This window comes from Athalia rosae, chromosome 1 (genome assembly GCF_917208135.1).
Source record: "Athalia rosae chromosome 1, iyAthRosa1.1, whole genome shotgun sequence".
NCBI lineage: Eukaryota > Metazoa > Arthropoda > Insecta > Hymenoptera > Athaliidae > Athalia > Athalia rosae.
This window is the reverse complement of record NC_064026.1, coordinates 10,268,380-10,292,495: the sequence shown is the minus strand read 5'-3', so window position 1 is coordinate 10,292,495 and position 24,116 is coordinate 10,268,380. Positions and strand designations below refer to the sequence as shown.

At 41.6% G+C, this 24,116-nt stretch overlaps 3 protein-coding genes across 5 annotated transcripts; all 3 read right to left on the bottom strand.

Moving 5' to 3' along the window:
• Nucleotides 1-250: 250 nt before the first annotated feature.
• On the bottom strand, nt 251-10,826 carry LOC105683652. Of its 3 annotated transcripts, none has more exons than XM_048651460.1 (7): nt 10,556-10,826; nt 6,293-6,436; nt 6,006-6,167; nt 5,746-5,922; nt 5,088-5,357; nt 2,148-2,374; nt 251-2,060 (listed from the first exon to the last, which is right to left on the bottom strand). In XM_048651460.1, exons 1-7 carry the CDS (start codon nt 10,740-10,742, stop codon nt 1,893-1,895), a joined length of 1,335 nt encoding a protein of 444 aa, XP_048507417.1. In that variant the 5' UTR covers nt 10,743-10,826; the 3' UTR covers nt 251-1,892. The 3 variants fall into 3 exon arrangements, with proteins under 3 accessions (XP_048507417.1, XP_020706666.1, XP_012251828.1); XM_020851007.2 differs by having other exon boundaries at nt 5,220-5,357; nt 10,556-10,824; XM_012396405.3 differs by having other exon boundaries at nt 5,220-5,396; nt 10,556-10,823.
• Nucleotides 10,827-10,969: 143 nt separating this feature from the next.
• LOC125500131 lies at nt 10,970-13,168 on the bottom strand. The gene is made up of 4 exons (XM_048651541.1): nt 13,000-13,168; nt 12,767-12,822; nt 12,367-12,534; nt 10,970-12,296 (listed from the first exon to the last, which is right to left on the bottom strand). Exons 1-4 carry the CDS (start codon nt 13,116-13,118, stop codon nt 12,100-12,102), a joined length of 540 nt encoding a protein of 179 aa, XP_048507498.1. The 5' UTR covers nt 13,119-13,168; the 3' UTR covers nt 10,970-12,099.
• A 502-nt stretch (nt 13,169-13,670) lies between these two features.
• Nucleotides 13,671-23,418, bottom strand: LOC105683620. The gene is made up of 17 exons (XM_020851009.3): nt 23,110-23,418; nt 22,588-22,669; nt 21,797-22,236; nt 21,033-21,498; nt 20,777-20,814; nt 20,207-20,347; nt 20,016-20,115; nt 18,689-19,953; nt 18,440-18,612; nt 18,202-18,357; nt 18,042-18,135; nt 16,971-17,111; nt 16,795-16,897; nt 14,546-16,734; nt 14,179-14,330; nt 13,878-14,030; nt 13,671-13,800 (listed from the first exon to the last, which is right to left on the bottom strand). Exons 1-17 carry the CDS (start codon nt 23,289-23,291, stop codon nt 13,739-13,741), a joined length of 5,937 nt encoding a protein of 1,978 aa, XP_020706668.2. The 5' UTR covers nt 23,292-23,418; the 3' UTR covers nt 13,671-13,738.
• Between the last annotated feature and the right edge of the window lie 698 nt (nt 23,419-24,116).

Sequence of the window (24,116 nt, the reverse complement as noted above, 5' to 3'; positions counted from 1 at the left end):
ACTCTGCAGCTGAACAATTTTACGAACGTTTAATATACAATATACTTCAGTGATAATAATATCAAATCATATTGAATGATATTAATAGATAAACTCGTGAATATTCGGTTTCAATTTATTGCAGTTTTAGGGAAACTATATGACTTATTATAGGCTAATTCTTTGATTATATGTATATACGATATTGTATTCATTCAACAACAAAGAATCGAAATGAATAAATAAAACGGACGATTTGAAGAACTTGATGTCAGTTTCATGCCGTATGTATTTCAAAGAGTTACCAAACACACAGCGGTTAAACTTTTAATATCATATGTGTAAATATATGTATACGATCTCCAAGCATATAACAAATGGGCGTACCTATATCAAAAGACGTATTTATTTTTTTTTGTTATTAATATAATTAAATTATTATAATAATTTTAATTATCATTATCATTATCATTATTATTATTATTATTCATCTGTCGTCACGCTGGAATCGCGTTACTCTGTCGATGCATTTTACACACACAAGTTTATATGATTTTTTGTAATTGTCGATCGTTCATTACATGACATGTAAATTAGTGTACGACTTTTAATCTGCAGCATCAAAAATTTTATCAAGAAATGTGTCAAAATAGCGAATAATTTCTCGATCTATTTATTTTCAATCATTTGTGGCTGATTTTTTGGATTCATATCTATCAATTAACTCATACTTGACGGAAACAAAGTTAAAGACATGTACCTATTGTCCGAAAAAGTAAAAGACTGTGCAATTGCAAAGCGTATTAGGTATATTCGTATGAACTCGAGAATACAGAAAGTTCGACTGTTAAACATATTGAGACTTGACATTATGCACACTTGAAAATATTGTTAGAAATACGAGTCTTCGACAACGCCTTATACGAGGGGTTTTTATGGTTCTTCCTATTTTCAAACTAGAATCGTAGTCGTTATTAAATGCCTTGCATGTATATATTCCACATGTTGGTTTACTATAATTTGTCGCACTTATATCGCGCATATGCTCTGTCCAGGATTGATTATAACATTACAATTTGGTCAGTAAAAGCCTATGATGATATAATCGGGATATCGATAATAATAATAACAACAATAATAACGAACATTATTATTATAACGTATTTTCAGTTAGTAGATTATTATACATATACGTTCATTCGCATTATGTAGTATATTATATAATTGTACTGAGGTTAATCATTATTGTGTATAATATTTATATGATTTAATTTTCATCTTTTAAATATAATTCCGTCATGGTATATGTATATATCATATCAACTCACGTGGTAAAATTTATCTCTGATTTCCATCTAGTAATTTTTGGCTTTAGAGTTTATAAACTCCAATTACATCATACGTCCGTTTGCCTTATTTATACAACTTTGTTTTCATTATGTATTAGTTTGTTTAGTTATATTCAAATTTGATTTAAGCCTGCTTATTCCCACCGTGTCGTAACATATAATAGTATATGTAATAATCGTCGTCGCACTGTAATTCGAAGTGGTTGTATAAATTCGGGATATTCAGTTGGTTTTCTGATGCATGTATGTGTACCTATATTATAAAGTTATCGTTCGCAGTGAAATTTCTACCAAAAACGATATCAGCACGAGATGACTAACAATGTGAAAATTTTGAAATGTACAATGTTTTTTATGCAATGTAAAATACGTAATATACGTAAGTATTCTAACAATGACATAATGCAGGTGTAGTATATGTATAGTGTATACGCACTCGGAATTACAGTGTTTGATATTGTAATACGTTATGTGTTGTGTTATAATAATAGTTTTTCTTCTATTTAAACAATCAGTTATGTACACGAACCGTAACTATATACGCAGCTATAAATCAGTCGCCAGCTATACTTGAAAACTGTCGGCTGATGTGCAAGGCCCGTTGTAGCTGTTCGTCTTTGGAGGAGCTGCAGCAGGAACAGCGGTAACGACATCGGTATCACCGATACTTTCATTAGCGAATGCGGTTATTGTTGTCGTCGTACCTGATGTACCGGACGTTGTTGGTATTTGCTGAAACATTCGTTGCGATCATGTTCGATTGCAGAGCAAGGTGAGACGGGGAGAGCTCAATGAATTACAAGTCTGCGAGAGATTCACCTCGGCAACCTCGTCGACCGCGGGAAGAAGTTCGTCCGTAGAATGCGGAGTTCGCGGGCTAGGCGTTGGGGCTGATTGTTGCTGTTCCTTTTGACGTTGTAGCCTCAACTCCTGAAGAGCTACTCGATGCTCTTTTTCATTTCTTTCTCTTTCAAGTCTTCGTGCACTGTAACTACGCGCTGATGAAGTTGAGCTATGAATCGATGCTAAACTAGGACGACGTGAACCTGCGAAAATAAAATCAATTCGAACGTTAGGAGGAACCGAAATTCCTGAAATAATCTGTCGCTGATATCACGAGAACAAGAAAAAAAATAAGAACTGTTGAACCGAATAAAAAAAGAGAATACATTGAAATAAAAATTATCCAAAACAAAGAAACAAAACGCTTTCATATATCTTGGAGTGCGTGCGCGCGTGCATTTCATAAAGCTTTCAATGCACACACATCGTTTGGTATAATTTATTCAAGCGCTAGGGCTGGTTCATTTTAATTAATGGTGATGACTATATAAATATATATGTACAAATTAATGGGTAAGAACCGAATAAAATCAAAGATGCTGCAGCTTATCAGCGCGATAATGAGAAGAATGTATGTGTAAAAGCTAAAAATTGCTGCCGCAGCGTATTATTTGTGAATAATTATATATCTTGAGAACTAGGTATACACATAATACCTATATGTATATTGTACATAAGGTGAGGTATAATGGACTCGGCACTTTGCCAGCGTTGTAATAAAACAAATTCTGTGCATCGTGCAGATTATTTTTTTTCTTCTTTCAGAGTCTCGACTATACTTGCCAATCTTATATTAAGAGCAATGGATTCGATCTGATGTAGGTTCAAAGCACGTTTTAAAAAAGGCAGCTCATAGAAAAAGTGATTCAAAGGACACTTGTAATTATTTTTCAAAGACGGGTTATGACTTCGGATGTCTAGTACACTTCGATGAAGGAAAAATCGCGAGCGTACAATTCAAGAGGAAAAATTATTTTGTTCGTTCGCTTATTCATCCAGTTCTGTAAGTATAGCTACAAATATCTACACGGGATTAAAGACAACAACATTTAATGATTATGATCAGTCGACAATGATATATTCAAGGATCATTCATGCGTCACATTCACTAGACAATTATTAATTATTTTTTTAAGCAATAATGTGATAAAAATTGAAAAATCATGCTATGATTAGTCAGTGGTATTGGATGTTTAGAGTGCGATTGATTCGTGTATAGATGTGTTAAAACAATTAGATTATATTTGGTTTTTGTAATAGCCATAAATAAAATAAACAAATTACAAGAGAAAATTATTCCTATCTAGTAAGTATCTAATGATCGACTATGCGTATAGAAATTTTGCACTACGCGAAGAGATACGATAAAAGATGTTACATATGGCGTTCCTTGGACTCGAGATTCTCATTGATAAATTGATATTGTCACTATACATTGAAAGAACGACTATGTAAGAGAGAGAAAAGAAAGTTCATTTGAAATTTTATCGTATCCCATGTGTGTATAATATGTAGCTTGTGTCTTTCAATTCGAATTTAGTAACGTGATGTAGCTGCTAGTACATTGTGATAATTAGTTATAATGATTTTTACGAAATAATCATCTATAATATTCCTGGGAATTGAATATATGTATACGAATATTAGAAAATGGGTTACGCAAAGCTGCATTATTTAGGTAGGTATTATTAATCGAATAATAACGTACAATTGCTATAAACTAACTTGTTAATTATTTATGTAATATATATACGTATATGAGTATATATAAATATATATTGGTATATGCACTGCTTCTAAGATTTATCATGCGATTAATAATTATTATGTAGCAATAATAACGATATTTCAGTATAATATTAGTATAAGAATATATGATGATAGTGCAGCAATGTAAGACTATAAATAATCAGCTAGTGCAGCGAATTTGCATAATTTCTTTATACTGGAATTTTCTTACCGGAATTATTATCATTCGTGTTTTCTCTATTCTTTTTACCATTATATATATGACGTACGTGTTATAAAATCATGGCCGCTGCCATCTTGCCGTCTCGTTCCCCCCTTTATATATATGTTTTTATAAAATATACGTAATTTTACGACTTTATATGGGAACAGCAATCTACCTATTACATGTATGAAAAATAACGAACGTATAAGTTTCGAAATTTAACCGATCTAACACCGAGATATCTTTTTCTTTATTATTATTATTATTATTTATTGATTTATGTATTCTGTTTTAATTCACATTTTTGTATGAAAATGCAGGTGTATAATATTGTGGGTCATGATACCCGGATAATTGTCGACCAGGGAGTGGTAATGGTGGTTCATGATTTTGTACCTATATAAATATAGAATTGTTGCGAAATGAGCAATGTCTGGAAAAATTCTGAATGTATGATATAGATATTATGTTTGACAAGAAATTCAACGCAAGCACAATAATTTAGCACATCATAAACGACATAAAAAAATGAATATAATAATATACACGAGATGCGTCTATGGAAATAGATCATATACGCAGGTATATGTATAACTGAAGCTGACAGACGGCAGACAACGTGACGAACACAGGGTTGTAGATTATTTATGATATCCGTTTAAACCCCCGTTAGTACCGATATTGAAACAGCACAAATCGGAGACAGTATTTTTCATCATGACATTCATATGTGGCTTTTTGTATAATAAGAACAAAACGATAATAGAAAAAAAGTGAAACACTTAAGACGTGTGAAGTAAATGCACAGATGCATAAAAACGAGGGATGACGGAACATCAAAATAGGGGTGGGGTATCATATATATATAGTAATAGTAATAATAATAATAATAATAATAATAAATTGGGGTGGGGTGGGGTTTGAATAACTCGAAGATACGAAAAGCGACAACGAGATTCTACCGAGGCCGTCCGAGGATCCCTCAGCAACGTCGCTAAGGGTCCGTCGATGCCTGTTTCCACCGTTTCCACCACCTTTCGTTGTAGCTTGAAGGTGGCACGATATAAGCAAGATGGCGGCGGCCCGGGCCGCACCTGCTCGCGAAGTGGGTACCAGAGGCCCACGACTTCCGCCACTGCTAGGTCGCCTGGAGAACGCAGAGGCAAGGGCACTTCCGCTTCTTTGGCTAGACCGCGAGGATGGCCGACCTCCGTGGAGAGTCAATGGGATACCTGGAATTCGATTGGAATTCGATTTTTTCGGCGAGAGAACTGAAAAAAAAGAAACAGAACAAAAAGAGAAAGAATAATGAAAATAAGCGAAACAAATATAAACGAAAGTCTGCACGCGGAAGGGGTGTATACACGGTGTATCCGAGATATTTTTATGATCGAGTGTCATCGATGATACATCTATATACTTATATTGTATTTATAATGGTTTTGGTATTATATATATATGTATAACAGAGAAATAAATATAATGCCAACAAACGCAATATGCAAACGACACGACACGTATATATAATATGTATATATATCTATATAAAACACGAACTTAAATTAAGGCTAAACACTTCTGTTTAAAAATTAGTTCCTCAAGGATATAATGGACGCTCACCCGTATCGCTTGAGAATAGCATCGGAGGTGCGTGATTTGCGTTCGCGTAGTGTCTGGGTCTCGAGTATCTTGCACGGCTAAATAGTTTCAGCACGAAACAGATTAGAGCCCCAAATATCGCTAGGCCTGACGCGACGCCCAGTAGCGTTGGGACGTCTCTGGCTATCAGCACGAGATCTGTTCGGAGAGAATTTATTCGAAGGAGCGACAGAAATGGGGGAAAAAGTGACTACGGGATTTTCTTATTACGTTACACGCACCTTCAGCGCAGAAGACCTTTTTACTAGGTCTGGACAACGCCACTCTATGATATCCTGTTTTGCATTCGCAAATCGCGTTGTGCTGAACTTGGGTACAGGTTGCGTACTGATCCGCGAAGGTACAGGTTGCCCGGTAAAAACATTGCTCTCCGAGTTTCTTGGCTGTGAAGGAATAGAAAAAAAAAAAAAATGCAAAATTTTCAACCGTGTTACATATATGCGTACTTACCGCTAGGTGCACCGCTGGTTATTTCGTAGACTACTTTATTTTGTTCTGAATGACTTACGTTTGGCACATCCTTTGCTGGGTCCGAGTTTAACCGGGAAGAATTTTTCGCATTCGCAATGAGCAGTAAGAGGGTCACAAATGACATGCTGAAGTTCCGAATTACATTCGAGGTCGCAAGGGGAGCCCAAATATTGTCCCTTTTCTGTAATTATAGAATTCGTAATGTTTTCCTTTTTCGTTGTGAAATTTTCTTACGGTGTAATTGGATCTCATTGGACTTATTAACAATCGAAATTCCTTAGCGAGCTTCACTTTTGATTAGATAAGGAAATAACAGCAATAGTCGTTCTATCCGTTCGTCGCACGTTGGCATCTAGATCGCAAAGCGAGCTGTAGAGCGATGCATTGTCAGAATTTATCGAAAACACGTGAATGCACGCCTTTATCAAGCGACGTAACGAACGAGGGAGTGCGGGTTCATTTTGCTGGAAAATTCATCGTTTTATCTATCATCAATACGACGGGGGTTGGCTCCGTATTATATCTGGATAACGATCTCCGCACGCCACTACGTATTACATTGCTCACGTATAATAATTCCAGTAAATTTCCGATGAGGAATTTACAGTACTTCATCTAATACGAAATGATTATTGATCTGCGATATTGTTATACTAACAACGATTCGAGTGAGAAAATTTTCATTCGTACGTATAACTTTGACGATTGCATTATCGAGTACTTACTGAGTAGATATACACGGGATAGGTGCGCGATAGCACGCCTCTTTGAAAGTTCAAAACTTTCTTTGGATTCCTGCCAAGTTTTTGCAGGTAGTATTCTTAAAGGTGAAGGACTATATGAGGTCAGAGATAATAAAGGAGATAAAATTGCCGTTTTGGCACTCAAATCTCTTCAAAAACTCGCAACCCTAGTCCTGTACCGTGCATCATACGCGCAATTATTATTACAGCTGTTATTGCTATCCTCGCCACTCATCGCAAAGTTTTTGGCCGATATGCCCGTTGTATTTTCTACAAACTACCTACCCGTATTGAGCTTTTCATTTTTTAAGCTGCACGCGATAACGAGTATTTTTCAAAATAAAAAAACAAAATGAATTAAATCAGCATTGCATACCTGTTATGCATCGTTACCCTTTGAATAAAAGTTAACATTCGTGTCGGTGGGGTTGGTTTACTTGTAGTCAACAAAAATTGAATGAAATTTACAACACATTCGTTACACGGTGTCACGAATTTCAAAAACCAGGTGCTCAAATGAGAGGAATTTTCGCGTCCTGTATGATTGAATGATTTTTATACAAACGAGTGATTTGGAATTTACAAACTAAAATCAATCGATATGTTCATACAAAACGCAACAATTGGATTCGTTTTCGATCTCCGGCAATTCGGGACAAGATTTCACCGTCAGATCGAGATAAATTTTGCAGCATGGCAAAGTCATTGCGAAAAACAGGTTCCGGATTAGCTGGAAACGGATATTCTTATTACTTTGCAGATGTGTGAAGAACTAACGTTTCATAAGAACAAGTACGAATTTCAAACCTCATGCACGCAGTAGCGGTAATTTTCGAAGCAATTAAAATTGAATTATATGCACGTTTCAGGGGCTGTGGCACCAACAGAGGTCATTATATCTATGTACGTATAGATGCTCAGTTTTCTTACTTCACCATTCAACGTGTGGGCGAATCGCGGCGTCATTAAAACTTGTGCAATCCGGCAGTAAAAAAAAAAAAAAAAAACAGGTGATCCGAAAACCTGCTGAGCAATTATATTATTACGTCCAGTCGAAAAACAGGAGGCCGAAGTTCATCTGGAAAAAACTTGGATTCGCCGTTGGTACCTCTGTGAGTCGAAAAAGCTACGCGGTAATTTTTCAAATTGAATACATTACTCAAATTCAGTTACGGGACAGTAGGAGCGTCGCAGATACATGCGGTCTTTAAGCTCACCGCTTAACGTCGCCCGCGCGAGCCTAAATGTAAAATTGCCTCTCGCGTCCGGTCTTTCCACGTAATTGTAAATTACATCTCGGTATATAAGCAGCGTGGATCGTGGCAAGCCATCAACTGAGTGCGAGAATTGAATAAAACGCGATATGCTTTCGACGATAAGAGTTACCCGTCTCAAGTCACGAAATTCCGGAAGGTCGCTTCCTCGATGAACCAACATTTTCTGCACATTTACCCCGTCCAATCGATGAACAAATGCGTCTATGACAGTCGAGTAAATTCCTAAGACACCGAAATTTCTCGTTCAATTTTTCATTCGTCTTGACCCGTACTTTTTTTCAGATGAACTTTTCAATTATTTTATTCAGGCGCGCGTTCTTTGTGCGAATAGACGCCTGCGGAAGCTTTACGATTAACAAGAGCACTTTGAACAGTTTGAGGTAGAGTGTTAAAAAATCGCATACGTATATTGAAAATCCTTTACGTTGAAACGAAACGATACCTACATGTATATCTGTATATAACGCGCGAACGAGGTACCCGAGCTTGCGCTCCCTATACTTAGGACGAGTAGGAATCGATGAGATTCTTCTGAAAGACTGTAACAATCGGGAGTTTTTCGGTAAAGCACATCTATCGTATGCGCGTGTACAGTACAGCAAGCTCCGCAAAGTATAAGCTCAGGATTGGTTAGCTTTTCCCTGGATTATAATGAATAGATATATATATATATATCTAGAAAAGCTGCTCTGAAGAACTCGAAAAATTTGAGTACCGGCACATTACATAAGCTCATTGCTGGTACGCCGGTGCGGCGCACCGCGTGATATTCTTTACACTAATTACTCGGTAAACCTACAAGTAGATGCATGCACCGCGGTGCACAGGGTACATATAGGTATATAAATTCTACGGTATAGTCGTTAACTAAACGAAATAGCTGAGCAAAAAGTTCCACATTACCCCACGGTACTTGGGCTTACGTGAAACTTTATAGGTAGAGATATAGGTTCCATTTTTCGGCATAACCCAGATTTATATAGTAATTATATTTTTAGTGATTACGTATTTATATATATTAATCGCGACGGTTGATCGATCGCGACCTCAGAGATATTCGTACGTATCTGCGGGGAAAATTGAAAAATTTCTGAGAAAACGTGCCGAACAAAATTCCCATTGTGGTCATCCGGTTGAATATTATCCTGCGGCGCTAAATTACGTCAGTCACGCCAAATACCAGCCGTCTGATTTGATAATTGGACAAACCATCGGATATTAGGTCATATCCGCTACGTGACAAGTTTATTTAAAGTGTACGTGTGGCAGAACGGTAGCGTTTGAGAGGACAAATTGCCTCGATTTATCGTTTCGGATCCATCGGATCCACCGCAGCTGATCGTGAGATCGGGGGATGATACAAAACGAAGAATATAAAAAAACATCCCAAACGGCATAGCGGTGTCGTCGCGAGGGCGAAAAATTCATTCGATACGAAACGTGTCCAAAGAATTCGGCCGCGTGTATTTATGGCGCGAATTTTGTGTACACACGTTCGCGCGTATACAGCGCATCGGCACCTCCGCGTGAGGCATCGCGACGACGGAGCACTTGCGGCGAGAGCGTCGTACCTGCAGCATCCATTAAAAATCAATACCCCGTGCGCCAGGGGTAGCGCGAGAGCGCTGCACGAGGTCCGCTTAATTTGTTGGTACACCACATAATTAATGCGAGTAAAGACAAAATTGAGGTATCGGAAAATTTTCCATCCCTATTCGAACTGGGGCCCTCCGACCGTACGTGTGAATTCTACGATCGTCCCAACGTGGCCCGCAAACGGAATACTAAATAGCAACATTTCGCCCGATTTTCTTATAGGCTTGACCGAAACTTGATGAAAACTCAAGTACGCGTGATATTCACTTTGGCACGCGTATGAATTCTCCGGAGTTTGACTCGGAAGATTTCTGGGAGTTGGACCCCTCGGCGAAACTGAAAGTGACGCCGCGAAGGTTGTTGTCCGAGGAAGGAGAAGAATTGATTTACGTAACTCGAGCTCGAGATGAAGGAAATTTCGGACGTCAAGGACCGAAAAAAGGGAAAGTCCTGGAATATTATCGAGGGTGAATTTTAGCGTACGATAGAGGGTGAGAATTTTGGCAATCGGCGATTTCACTATCAGGGGGTGTAATACTGGCGATCAATCGCTCTTCAAAAAATGAACAAGAAATCCGATGCAAGGGTGGGTTTGCAATAATTTTCGAGTAACAAAGGGATGCAGATTCGAACACCCTCGTCTCAGCAGTGGTATACATCAAGGAAACCGGGATGATCTCTTACCTGTTGTATTAGCGTCGATAAAATCCTCGTCGTCGTCATCCGACGAGAAGGGTGGTTCCTCCTCGTAGACCGGATCCTCGGGTGAATGTCGAAGATCATCTTCGGGTTGCGTGCAGGTCGGTCCGATGAGGAGGACGAGGCAGGATAGCCACCAGGTAAGTCTTAGGGCGCCGAGAATAACACTCATCGCCCTCGCGGCGCGAGACAGCCCCAGGTTCCGGACACCGGCGCATCGGCATCTTCGTAGTCCACCCGCCCCCTCTCCAATGCGCCCGCCCGCGACACCAGCGCCACGACGCCTCCGACGCCCCCGCATCAAGGGATGCGACGCCGAGCATCAGCGCCTCGCCTTTTTACTGTCGAAAGTAACGATGACCCCGATGATCAGGGGTCACGTAGAGTCTCATCTCTCGGTACCTTTTGCCAATCAGATGAGAAATCTGCACCGTAGGTTTCTTCTTTTGATTTTCGACAACTTGTTTTTTTTTTTTTTTCATTTATTTTTCGTTTTTTCTTCCTCCTTTTTTCGATTTTTAAATACGTTTTTCTTTCCTCTAAGAGATTTCTACATTTTTACTCGGTATTCCAAAGAAATGAACATTTCGTACTTGTTCCCCTTACCTCCGGAGACGGCTCTTTGCGAACCGACTGTGAGACTTGGTGAAATATGGTTACAAGATTCGGTTGTCTTACGTAGGAATATTTAGAAGACCCTCGGGTTCTTTTCTCGAAATGGATACCCCCTCGAATGACTTTTCTCGAACAGTCGCGGTTGTCGTTGTTCTCTGCACGGGACAATTGATTGAGAAATCTTTATGAATTTAATGCCTGTTCAGGCTGGCGTTAGTCGTTATAATGAGCATTCATTCGACTGACTAACAAAGTCACTGAATCCTCTGAAAAATGAATATTTGGGTGACCGGGAATCGGGACAACTGTCGTCGGAATTCTTGAAATAATCATCGTTCCACTCTAGTTTTCGGGAACCAGTGGCTTCGATAATTATATTCCCGACCGGATATGCGGTAGAAAATTATGCCAAGAAAACAACAACTCTGGTTTTTTTTTTTTTTTTCGGATTTAACCGCATTTCGTCATTCCGTGATGTCGCGATATATCAATTTTTTTATCATATTTAATTTTTATCATAAGAAGTAAAGAATTGTCAATACATCTAGAAGGAAGTTAATTACAGAGACGACATGCTATGAAGGACAGTACAGGCTTTGCCAGGTGGCTACGATACGCGAGCTGTGGTTTGACATCGCCACTTAGGGATGTAATTTAGTTGTGCAACACCTGACCGTCATTCGGGGTCTCTGTTCATCTCCACATTTACCTCGTAAATTGCACGCGTGCCCTGCCATTCGACAAACTAATGTCCGAATATTCGTGTTTATCGTTAAAGAGGAATATCAATAAAAAGGATCGATATGATTATCGATCCAGGAGATCAAGGAAGGCTGCACGGAACATTGCATCTGATTCCGTACGTTGCCGTTATCGTAATAATTAAAGCTAATAATTAAAAAGATTTTTGAAAATCAATTCATTTCGGTGTAAGGCGAATTCACATTATCGGGGAGGTCCGGCAGCTCGCGGCAGCGTCCAATTACCTCTATTTCTTGATTTGGCAGTGCGTTTTCATCGCAGTTTGAATTTGCGTTGTCACACCCGGTCGTTTTTGGCTCATCGTAGTAGTGGTATTCAAGATCATCCATTATCCGATCGAATGGGTCATCTGAACGTAGAAAAATTCATTGATAGTCTTCACCCGTATCAAAAATGGTTCCATTCGATGTATAACCTACCGTATGTATAAGGCGTATATTTTTGTTTTCGTTTTCGAAAGACTCGAACGATAACAATGACGATGATTAAGATGACGACGATCGTTGCTAACACTGCACCGCCTATAATTAAGTAGGAACCGAGGTATGATTGTGGGTCGGCGTCCTGGTCTGTATTCGACGATAGAGCTGCAAAATAATTTTTCTAAAATGTTTCGTTTATTTCGTCTAGTTTCCAAAAAAGTATTCGAACGTAAAATTATAAGACAAATTCACGATAGGAGGATTAAGAATACGATTGTAGCTATCCAAATGTATGGCTGTGTCCACAGAAATGACTCGTTATCTTCAAACCACATAGATTTTCGAAAGCGATTATGAAATTGGCGAGTGCTATCACTTCATTGAATATGACACTTACCAGTAGAGCTGAAGTCTCCAGTCGTACTTTCGGCATGTTCAAGTTTCGATTTTTCACTGTAAAATATTGGAGGAAAAAATTCGAGTAACTATTGAATTTAAGTTGTTCTTTTTTTTTTTTGTCACAGATTTTCAAATGGCGAAGACTTTTTATCAGTTGGACAATATTTGAAAGAGTCGAAGGTCAAACTTTTGTTTTATTTCTAATAAATCCGAACGATGCTGCTCACTCACTTTAGCCATGGTGAAACATTTATATATATTCCCTTCGAAGATATACTACTAACTTCCGATAGACTTTTAGCCGACACTATAAGAATCCACAGACTGATTCGAACCTTCATCATAGCCATCTGGCTTGAAACTAAATAAAAACTTTGACGGACATTAACCGTATAGATTTCCGTTTCAGCACACTGATAAGGCGGTGGTTTCTAGACGTGAGTTCTTCCTGAACTCTGATTCACGTGTTCTCGTCAGTTGAGCAAATTTTTGGAACGAACGCGCCATCTGTTTATACATCGAATTCATTTATCGTTAGACATCATTGTAATTACAATAACGAGCAAATCGAATTTATTTTATCTCGTTATCCTCATAAGTAAGGTCGCGTCAGCCTTGATTTGTCTACACCTCGCCATCAGATTCCGACCGTTTCCGAATAACGTACACGGAGGCAAATGGCCCGATCCGTTCGAGATCCGCACCGTGAACACATTTGAATATGTTCCACTGTGGTGTAATTATCTGACGAGGAAAACGACGAGTCCGTTTGTTGTGCGATATTTCTGAGTAATTATGTCGTATAGAAGCCGGATACGCAATTTATACGAAGATTCGCATTGCGCGATGTAAATGCGAATGGGATTTTTTAAGTTTTTGTACAGTATATTATACAGATAATATCAGATACGTAATATAGTTAACAATGGGAATATAATATTAAATAGTTGAATCACACAAACATCACATATCAGGAGTAGATAGGATTTTCCTCCATATAGTCCTCGGCGAAAACGCACTGCGTTGACTCGGCTGAAAAGAAAAAAAAATTTTGAGAAATTCATGTCCAGGGATGCAGAAGAAATAAGATTCCGATACATCAAACTCACTATTGATATTATTTTTCGTCATGCGTTTCTTTCGCACAATAAGCAGAGCGGCGATTACTGCGACGCACAATAAAATTCCGATTACTCCTCCCATAGGGATGCTATGTTGTTTCCAAAATAGCCATTGAGCCGAGATAATGTTGCAGGGCGATTCTGAATCGGAGGTGGAAAGACTGGTGAGTTTTTGTTGTTCACGATCGAAATGGTCGGTTGTTGTAATTTTTTTTCAAATAATTATCTTCGTGGTAAAGGTATGAGTCAACTTATATTCAGAAACCAACAATGCTACCGTTTTCCTTACCAATGGGAACGAAATGATAATTAACATCATCGGAAATCTTCGTAAAGTTGATGTTCATGGTACCCAGTTTTTCAATGCACTCCGGGTGACAAACGGGGCCTTCCCATTTCAACAGATGACTGTTGGGCAGATTATCAACTTCCGGTGGCTTGCTGGTGAATCAAATTTACAAAAAAATTGTGCGTGATTAACGTTGACGACTCTCACAGCCAGTGTCGCGAACATAATTATTGATTGAGTGAAAAGCGAAATCAGCTAATTGAAATTTCACTTTGATGGTGGAGCGATGTCAGGGTATTCCACTTTTGGCAAATAAATGCAATTTTATACGTGTTAATTGTATCACGAATATCGTTATCTTGCTCACCTTACTGCAACGGAATCGGTCCTATTGATGGTTTCAGTTATGACGCATAGAAGCGGTTCCGCGCAAGATTCACCTCCCCATCCGATGGAGCACGAACAACCTTCGATCATGCAAACCCCATTGATGCATTCTGGTTTGCATTGGGGTACGCAACTTCCAGTGTCCATTGCGTCTGCAACGAAGCCATCGTAGCATGCGCACTTTTCCGGTGCTATGCATTCACCGTTGACGCAGTTTTTGCACACAGGATTGCAGGTGTTTGGATCATCGTCGGACTTTGCGTAGCCACCGAGACATTCGCAATTTTCCGGACTCTCGCAATATCCGTTTAGACATGGTTCAGTGCAGATCGGATCGCAATCCGTAGTAGTTTCATTGTACAGGTATCCGGAATTGCAGGTGCAGCTGTAAGGAGCTGTACAAACGCCATTGTTGCACGTACCGTTGCAATTTGGTACGCAGGTCATATTTTTTATCAGCGAATCCGTCGATTCGACGTAGCCCTCGTGGCATTCGCAGAAATTGGGAGCAACGCATGTTCCGTGATGTCCGCAATCTCCGTCACACAACGGCAAGCATTTGTACTTCGACAGAAGCGTCAACGCGTAACCGTCGTCACATGAGCATGTGTCGGGTCCGGAACATGTTCCAAAGATGCAAGTTTCGTTGCAGACGGGGGTGCAGTTGAAATTCGAACCCGGAATCATCGAGTAGCCGCTGTCACAGGTGCAGACTTCAGGTGCGGTGCATGTCCCGAATAAACAGTGCCGACTGCACTTCGGGTCACATTCGAATACGTCGTCACGGGACTTCTGGAAACCCTCGTCGCAAGAGCAAACGTCCGGAGCGACGCATTTCCCGTTTACGCACGGTCTTTCGCAAACGGGAATACACACGTTGTCGTCGTTTATTTCGTATCCAGGATTGCATCCGCAGATATCAGGCTCGGCGCAATATCCGTTGAGACATTCCGAGGCGCACAACGGTTCGCAGGTATATTTATCCTTGCCCAACTCCCGACCTTCGTGGCAGGTGCAGGTTTCGGGAGCGGTGCATGTACCGAATTGACACGGCTCGGAGCACCTCGGTACGCAAACGTATTCGTCGTCACCCGATTTTCTGAAGCCTGCGTCGCAAGCACAGATCTCGGGGGCGACGCAGGTGCCGTTTTCGCACGTTCTCTTGCATACGGGAAGACATCGGGAATTGTCGTCGGTTCTCCGATAGCCGGTGTCGCAACCGCAGACGTCGGGGGCTTGACACCAACCGTTCTCGCAGCTCGTCGAGCAAATCGGTTCGCACAAATACCGATCGGTATCCTGAAGCCTGTATCCTTCTAAACAGGTGCAAGTTTCGGGTGCGGTGCATTCGCCGAAGGTACATCGTTCGCTGCATCTCGGTTTACAGGTGAACGGATCCGTTTCGAAGTTCTGGTATCCCTTGTCGCAAGCGCAAGTATTCGGCTCGATGCATTTGCCATTCTCGCAAGGCTTTTCGCAAAACGGGACGCACTTGTCATTCGCATCCCTCCGATATCCGGGATGACACTCGCAGACGTTTGGCGCCGAACAATAACCGTTTTCGCAGTCCGATTGACAAAGGGGTTCGCAAGTGTAGGGGCTCGAGGACAACTGGTATCCGTCGTCGCAAGCGCATCTTCCGGGGGAAGTGCACGTCCCGTGTTTACAGGGCTGTTCGCACCACGGTTCGCAAACAAAGGAGCTGTTCACCGATAACACGTAGCCGGGGTTACAGCGACACGCGTTCGGACTTACGCATATTCCGTTTACGCAATCATTTTCACAGACCGGTTGACACTCGTTGGTATTGACTCTGCTGTAGCCGAGATGGCAAGAGCAGATATTCGGTTCGGAGCACCACCCGTGATCGCAGCTACTGTCGCAAATAGGTTTACAAGCGTGCGGTGCTTCTTCGCTGAGACGGTAGCCTGCATGGCATGTGCAAATATCCGGGGCTGTGCATATCCCATTGATGCACGGTTCTTGACATATCGGCACACACTTGTTGGAATCGAGATTCGATTGTTGATAACCGGGATTACATTTACAAGTGAACGGGGTCGCGCAATAACCGTTCTCGCAGGGTGAGAAGCAACGAGGCTTGCAATTTCCATCCACAGTCTCGTAGCCCCAACAGCAAGTTTTTTCAGTCGTCCATACCGGATAGTACTGAAACAGAATTCCGAATCGTTAGGAGAATATCTGGGAAGCACGACTGGCGATTCTCACCTCAATTCTGTAGTTCGTGCGCCACTTTGTGCGATAAAACATACCACCCCATTGACGTTCTCGGTAGCTTTCGACGTAGGGTACGCGTCGAGATTGTTGTTGGCTGTGAAAAATATGTACGCGATTTGAGGAAATCGGTTGATTGGCGGGACGTTAGCGAAGATAGCGGTGATTACCTTTTAGCTCTGGTACACCCTGGCTCGACCCAGCCCGGAAGCAACGAAATCACCGGCGAAATACTGGCGAAAACTATTGGGATCCATAGAAGAATTTGAACCCCCATCCTGCGACTATCCTGCGAGCTTAACGGTGCCAAGAGTTAATTACAAATGCAGGATAGTCGGCACACTCGTAAGAATTCCGGGCAGCTTATGCGCCGCTATCACTCCCACCAACGGTGAATGATATCGGGCGAAGCCGGACGCAGCTAGACTTTGTCGTGAATGTTACAGACGAGTGACAGTGATGACTGAAATGTATCTGTCTCTGATGTGGAATACGTTGATTACTCTTTGATCGAAATTCGTAACATTTTCGAAGCGATGTTATATCAGGAATTGGTAGTCCACTTCGATTTATTTTAAGAGTTCGGAATGGATACTGATGTCATTTTTGAAACTATTTCCTTCGTATCAATAGAACTTTCATACAAGCTGTGCATACTTTTCATGGCGCATTTTTTTTTTTTTTTTTTTTGATTCTAGTTTTTAATTCGAAAACAAAAAACACTCATTAACGAGCAAAAATACCGACCACAACGCGGTACCAGGATGTGACGAGAGTTCCTGTTTTCGACGTTACTTTCGCTCGATAAATGTTTTGATCCTCGATCCGGCAAAACATCAATCATTGATTTGTCGTCGATGTTTCCACGACATCTTTGTTAATAAACAAAGGGTGTTCCTGATTAATGACGTGCGGTGTGATCATGATTCACAGAGTACAGAGACGGGGAAGTGCATAACTTCGACATAATCAGCGACGAAGGATGTGTGGCGTTTGATAACACTTCGACAACAGTGTCTACTCGCGTCTTTATTATACACGCGTTTCAACTACGCCTCCCATTAACATTTTTAATTTTTAATTATACTCGAAAGATTATCATATAAAATACATTTGTACATCGTTACAATAAAATATCTAGTCTTCTTGTTATCTGAGACTATTAACCCATCGATAAAAAAATATCAATTAACATCATACGCATTAATTCTACCATAGTTTTCTTTTTTTCAATTCTCTACATTTTTTCCAAAAATGACTGAATATCCTCGTTACTCGAATGATTCGTATCGCTATCGTCCATTTCTTCGGTATAGACGCATTCTCTCGAACCACCTGTGGTGAGCAAAAAAATTCGATTATAAAACCTTGGTAAGATAATTTTTCAGCATTCGATCTTACTGTTGATGTTATCCTTATGATTCCTGTTTATTTTAACAATATAAACAGTGTAGATAACCACCGCGAAGAAAATTATCCCCACGATTGCGCCCGTCACGTTCACGTAAATTTTGGATACCGATGCCACCCGTGACTCAGCAACGTTACACGCTGAGTCTGCAAGAGTAGAAAATACTTTGTCAAAATCTTCGAACTTAGGAGAGCAGAGTATGACCATTGACAACTATATGCAGCTCACCCACGGGCAAGAAGTACTGTACTTCGTCGGTTGATTTTTTCGTGAAATTCACGGTGGTTCCATTCGCTTCGGCGAGACACCGTGGATCGCAACTCGGCCGGTCAAAGTCCATTCGTGAATATTCCGTTCCCTCTTTCGTACGGTTCCGATCTCTGGAATCGACGATGGAGTTGCTAAAAGAAATTATTTCTCAATTAAGTTTACTCTCGATGAAAAATTTCAAATTATGTGGGAAGATGCGGGTTTCACCTTTGAACTTCGAAAGATACGCTAGGAGATGACTCGCTTACGACACAAAACAACGAAATATCGCACGATATTCCTTTCCATCCAAAATTACAGACGCATCCAAGGGTAGAGCAGAATCCATGAATACATTCGGGTAAACAGGATTTGAAACACGTTCCGTTATCAGTCGATTCGTCTTTAACGAATCCTTCGTTACAATCGCACGTATTTGGTGCTGAACAGACGCCATTCACACATTTGTCGCATGCGGGTACACATGTTGTGGAATTGACGGTCGTCGGCTCATAACCATCCAGACATCTGCAACTATCTCGATCAGTTTCGCATATTCCGTTGATCCAGGTCGCTGTAACGACGGGGTCACAATCGGTTGTTTCTTTGTTGTATCGATAGCCGGATTTGCAGGAACAATTTTGGGGTGCTGTGCATTCACCGTTTGTGCAGGTCGCGTTACACCAGGGTACGCAATTCGACCCGTTCACCTTACTCGCAGGGTTTTCGACGTGACCTTCGAGACACTCGCACGTGTTCGGTGCGACGCATTTTCCTCGTACACATTCCACTTGGCAAACCGGAACACAGGTGTACAGCGAATCGGGTGTAAGAGCGTATCCGTCGAGGCAGGAGCAGATATCGGGCGCGACGCATGTCCCGAAGGCACAGGTTTCGTTGCAGACGGGGGTGCAGTTGAAATTCGACCCCGGAATCATCGAGTAGCCGCTGTTACAGGTGCAAACCTCAGGTGCGATGCATGTCCCGGAAACGCAAGGTCGACTGCACTTCGGTTCGCATTCGAAATCGTCGTCGGGGGACTTCTGGAATCCCTCGTCGCAGGAGCAAACGTCCGGGGCGACGCATTTCCCGTTTATGCAGGGCCTTTCGCAAATCGGTTCGCACTCGTTGTTATCGTTTATTTGGTAGCCAGATTTACATCCGCAGATATTTGGTGCCGCGCAGAAGCCGTTCGTGCAGTTCGACGAGCATTTCGGATCGCAAGTGTATTTGTTATTTTCATTCGTTTCGTACCCCTCGTCACATGTGCAAGTTTCCGGAGCGGTGCATTGGCCGGATGTGCAGAATGTCGTGCACACGGGATTGCACAGTTGACCGAAAAAATCCTGAGTGTAGCCGCGGTCGCACTCGCACACGTCCGGCTTGACGCATTTGCCGTTCGTGCAAGGTGTCGAGCAAATCGGTTCGCAGTTGTCGTCGATGTTTTCGTATCCTGCACAGCAGACTGCCTCAGTTGTGTAAATGGTGTGGTACTACCGGTGGAAATCAACGCGTTAATGTCAGTCCCATTCGCGGTGACTTTTACGGATCTTACCTCTAATTTGTAGTTGGTCCGCGTCCTGATCCGGTACGAAATGCCCCATACCTGCTGCCTGTAGGGTTCTGTGTACGGAACGTATCGGGATAGAAGTCGACTGCACGAGGAAAAAAATTGATACAGGTGTAATATTATTCGGCCTTCCGCTCGATCGATGATTAGCGTTACGTTTATTTTCAGTGTTATACCTGACGGTTCTTCGGCAAATGGCGTTGCTATCTCCTCTGAGGGTTAGCGACGTCGGTAAGACTACGAGTAGAATAGTAACGATTGCGATCCGCGGAATAAATCGAATAACTGTCATGCTTGATTCCGCTGCACCAGCTGCTCTTCAACGAGGGTGGTATCATGGAAAACTAACGAGATGTACAGCGAAGAAGGAAACGGGCTACCAACCCGTCACGATGCAGCCCTTATCTCTCCCACCAATGCAACTGACAACGGGACGATGATCGCTACCGGATGCAGTCGTATATAATGTTATCCTTCTACCGGCTGAACGTTCTCGTGCACAAATGACGAATCGAGCTGTCCGAAAAATGCATCTCCTTGAAGGGGAGAAATTTCTAGTCTCGCAGGAAAAATGCCAAAAAGCGATAATCCTCTCGTCGCAATAGATCCTCAAATGACTGAAATTTTCACCTTTTTCGTTTTACTCTCCGCTTATCGTGATGACAGTCGTTCTGATAATGAGCGAACTACCATTACGTTCGCCTTCCGCTTCGTTGGGATAAGTGTTCATCGAACTGAATAATCACGTTTGTAATACAACTATATTGCAGAACGCTATAGTTTGCTACAAAATACATTTTTGTTTTTTTTTATATGAAATACTAATTACATTATTCTTATCGTAACTTCTGTCGTCAGCGGAATACATGACCACAAGGATAAAAAAAACAAGTAAGAAATATATAACGAATTTCATGTGAACAATCAAAATCAAATACATGAAAAAGTTAGCCGAGCAACGATTCTGGAAATCTACAAGCGTGTAACAAATATTCTTCAAACTCTGGGGACGCACCGTTGAGTCCCTTTAACGCTACGATCCTTAACGTATCCTGGATTACAAATGCAGAAATTCGGGCCAGAGCAAACGCCGTTTGGACATCCTCCGGCGCACGTAGCCACGCATCTGCTGCGTGTCGGATCCCTTGGGTCCAACGTATATCCACGTTTGCAGGTACAAACGTTCGATCCGGTGCATTCGCCGTTCAAACATGGCCGATCACAGGTACCGACGCACTGTCCGTTCTGCGGATTCAACACGTATCCGGGATTACAATCGCACTGGTTGTAACCAACGCAACGGCCGTTCGGGCACCCGTTAGGACAGTCTGAAATGCATCGTCCACTTGCATCCTGAATGTATCCGGGTCGGCAGGTACAAACACCTGGAGAGGTGCATTCCCCTTCGACGCAACCACCCGGACAGTGGGGCAAACAAGCTTCAGTTTCGCCGGGAGGATTGATGTAACTGTAATCGAAGAGAATGCTTTTTCAATTCAGGACCAAGCTAGTACGGTAGAACTAATCGTTTCTATCTTATGCGATTATTATTATCATCGTCATTGTTATCATCGCCGTTATTGTTATTGCAAAAGTAACAACTGTTTTTGTTACGATTAAGATAACGAAGTAATCAGGTCGGGTTAAGGAACTGATAGAGCGTAATTTCAACAGTAGATAAGAAAGCCCAACTACCACGTACGACCTACATGTATTGCATGTTCGTGCGATCGACGTGTAATTTTAATTATTTCAAGGAAGCGTACCCAGCGTAGCAAGTGCAAACTCCAGGCGCCGTGCATTCGCCGTGTGGGCATCCTCCTTCGCAAGTTGGAACGCACTGATTTTGATCGGTTAAAGTATATCCGGGCTTACATCGACAGACTCTCGGCGAGATACAATCGCCGTTAACGCAACCACCCGGGCATTCCGGTTTGCACTCGTTGTCGTACGAATTGTATCCAAGTTCGCAGATGCACTGTTCCGGTGCGAAGCAATAAGCATGAGGACGACATCGACGCGAACAAGTCGGCATGCACACCCCTCTAACGGCCGACCAGCCGCGTTCGCAAGTGCAAATATTACCGCCGGTGCAAATTCCACCTTGACAACCCTCCTCGCAAAACGGCACGCACTCTCCGCTCGTCCGATTTTTCACGAAACCCTCGCAGCAATCGACTATAGTCACCCAAGCCTGACGACCACCCTGTTGAAAAAATGGTCAACAGTTTCATGAATTGCGTCGCCACAGTGTTTCATTGTGGAACCGGTAAATCGATGATCCGGACGAATGAGGTTGCATCTCGCGTTCAGCTTCGAAAATGTGATGCAGTGTGTATTTCGTAAGACGCTATGCAAGAGAAGTTACCTCAATACGGGATAGTGCGTTTTCGAAGCCGGTCGTATCGAGGCCAATGGAATGTCGATCGAGTTCTGAATACGACAACAGAGTTCCGCTGACCTTTACCCGTTATCGCGAGTAGGTTGAGTAAAGATTCTCATATTTTATGTTTATGATTAATCGAACCACGATCGTGGGAGATTGAGAATTACTTACCGCATGGGGGTGACCGTTTTGACGATCAGGTACAATCTGGGCGGTGGTATTCGTCGAGTTCAGAGCTACCCAGTGACTCCACCTGAAAAAATTGATGATTTTTTTTTTCGTTTTTTTGATTCTTCTAATAAATACCCTCAAGTTTTCAACGCGCCATTTCATTATGATCTGATATAAATCGGTTGAACGGTAAGAGTTGAGCCAAAGCTACCTGCACGAGTATTTATAGATGTGATCGAAGCGAGACTCCCTCCTCATTGCCATCGAACAATGAGGACATCATCGATAAATTAGTCATCGTCTTGCGATGTACGCAGCAGTTGAAATTATTATTTAACAAAAGTATTCAAATACGCAGAAAATGTACGATTTGTTACGAAAAAAAATTAAAGTTTTCAACTGACGATTTCGTGATGCACGAATACTTCTTATCACCAGTTGCATTCGTGGTTTGAAAAATTTAATGAAAAATATTGAGAAAATGAAATCGTTGTTATTGCACAATCGATTTGATCTACTTACGGTACTCTCAGGTAGCAGGTTCCTGTGGTAACGTTGTTGGATGGTAATTGGGACTGGTTTCCGAAGGTATTGCCATGGCCGTAGCCTCCTTTCCGGGATCCGCCACCCTTCACACCTTCAACCGCAAGGGTTGAAGTAGCGATCGCCAGGATAACGAAAGACGAAAAAAGAAGTCTCTGCATCTTCACTCAAAGAATGTAGGCGGCTTACTGAGGAGTGTATGAAACGATATGAAACTACAGTGAACAACGTAAGCTGATAAATATGCGGAGGTCACTCTCAGTGATCATTTTCAACGAACATAAACACCAAACGATTTTGAACGCCCCGGCTCATCTTTGCCCTCCGAGCGTTGGAAGTCGGTTTATCATTATTCTCTCAAGAAATTATGTCATTCGTACATTTGTACGACTCGAAGATGTACGACGTGTATCGCGAATCAGAAATCCTTTCATTCTAAAGAAAGGAGGAATTACGAAGACTAATCATGTGCGAGAGAAATAATTGCAATGCTTTTCCATTTCAAAGTTCCTTTGTTTACGTGTAGAAATCTCGGTGTCTGATCAACGTAGTTTCCTATAGTAATAATTCTTTTATCTTTATCGAAACACGTAATCAGGCGGAAAGGATGCTGCGAACAAACGCGCAGCCGACGAGCTGTTGATAATAAATAATTGATGATACCAATGCCTCTCGTTGGCTTGTTTCATTGTATCTGTACGGTCATGGTCCAAGTTTTTGCGATAAAGATTGAAAGCTAGGTCCTCCGGCCGATTCACGAACGGTCACATTTTCACGGAGGAAGGATCTGAAAATGATCTGCTGTTCTCTGAATTTCCATACCTTCGAAAATCAAGAGAACAGTAGTTCGGTGTAAAAGTTGAATTCAGATGTGGTCCGACAAAAGCAATGATGATAAATGCAAGTTGACGACTACTTCGAAATCGTAGGATAGAAGAAACGTGATTACGCACTTGTACGCACGGTGAACATGTTTTTTTTTTTTT

Coding starts and splice junctions, on each gene's coding strand:
- LOC105683652 (XM_048651460.1), bottom strand. CDS start 10,742: ATGAGTGTTATTCTCGGCGCCCTAAGACTTACCTGGTGGCTATCCTGC. Junction 6,437..10,555: donor TATCGACGCTAATACAACAG/GTAAGAGATCAT, acceptor CTATAATTACAG/AAAAGGGACAATATTTGGGC. Junction 2,061..2,147: donor CGGTCGACGAGGTTGCCGAG/GTGAATCTCTCG, acceptor CGAATGTTTCAG/CAAATACCAACAACGTCCGG.
- LOC125500131 (XM_048651541.1), bottom strand. CDS start 13,118: ATGGCTATGATGAAGGTTCGAATCAGTCTGTGGATTCTTATAGTGTCG. Junction 12,535..12,766: donor TGGAGACTTCAGCTCTACTG/GTAAGTGTCATA, acceptor ATTATTTTGCAG/CTCTATCGTCGAATACAGAC. Junction 12,297..12,366: donor ATATACGCCTTATACATACG/GTAGGTTATACA, acceptor TTCTACGTTCAG/ATGACCCATTCGATCGGATA.
- LOC105683620 (XM_020851009.3), bottom strand. CDS start 23,291: ATGCAGAGACTTCTTTTTTCGTCTTTCGTTATCCTGGCGATCGCTACT. Junction 17,112..18,041: donor CAGTCATTTTTGGAAAAAAT/GTAGAGAATTGA, acceptor TTGTAATTAACT/CTTGGCACCGTTAAGCTCGC. Junction 14,031..14,178: donor TTATCATTTCGTTCCCATTG/GTAAGGAAAACG, acceptor CCTCCGATTCAG/AATCGCCCTGCAACATTATC.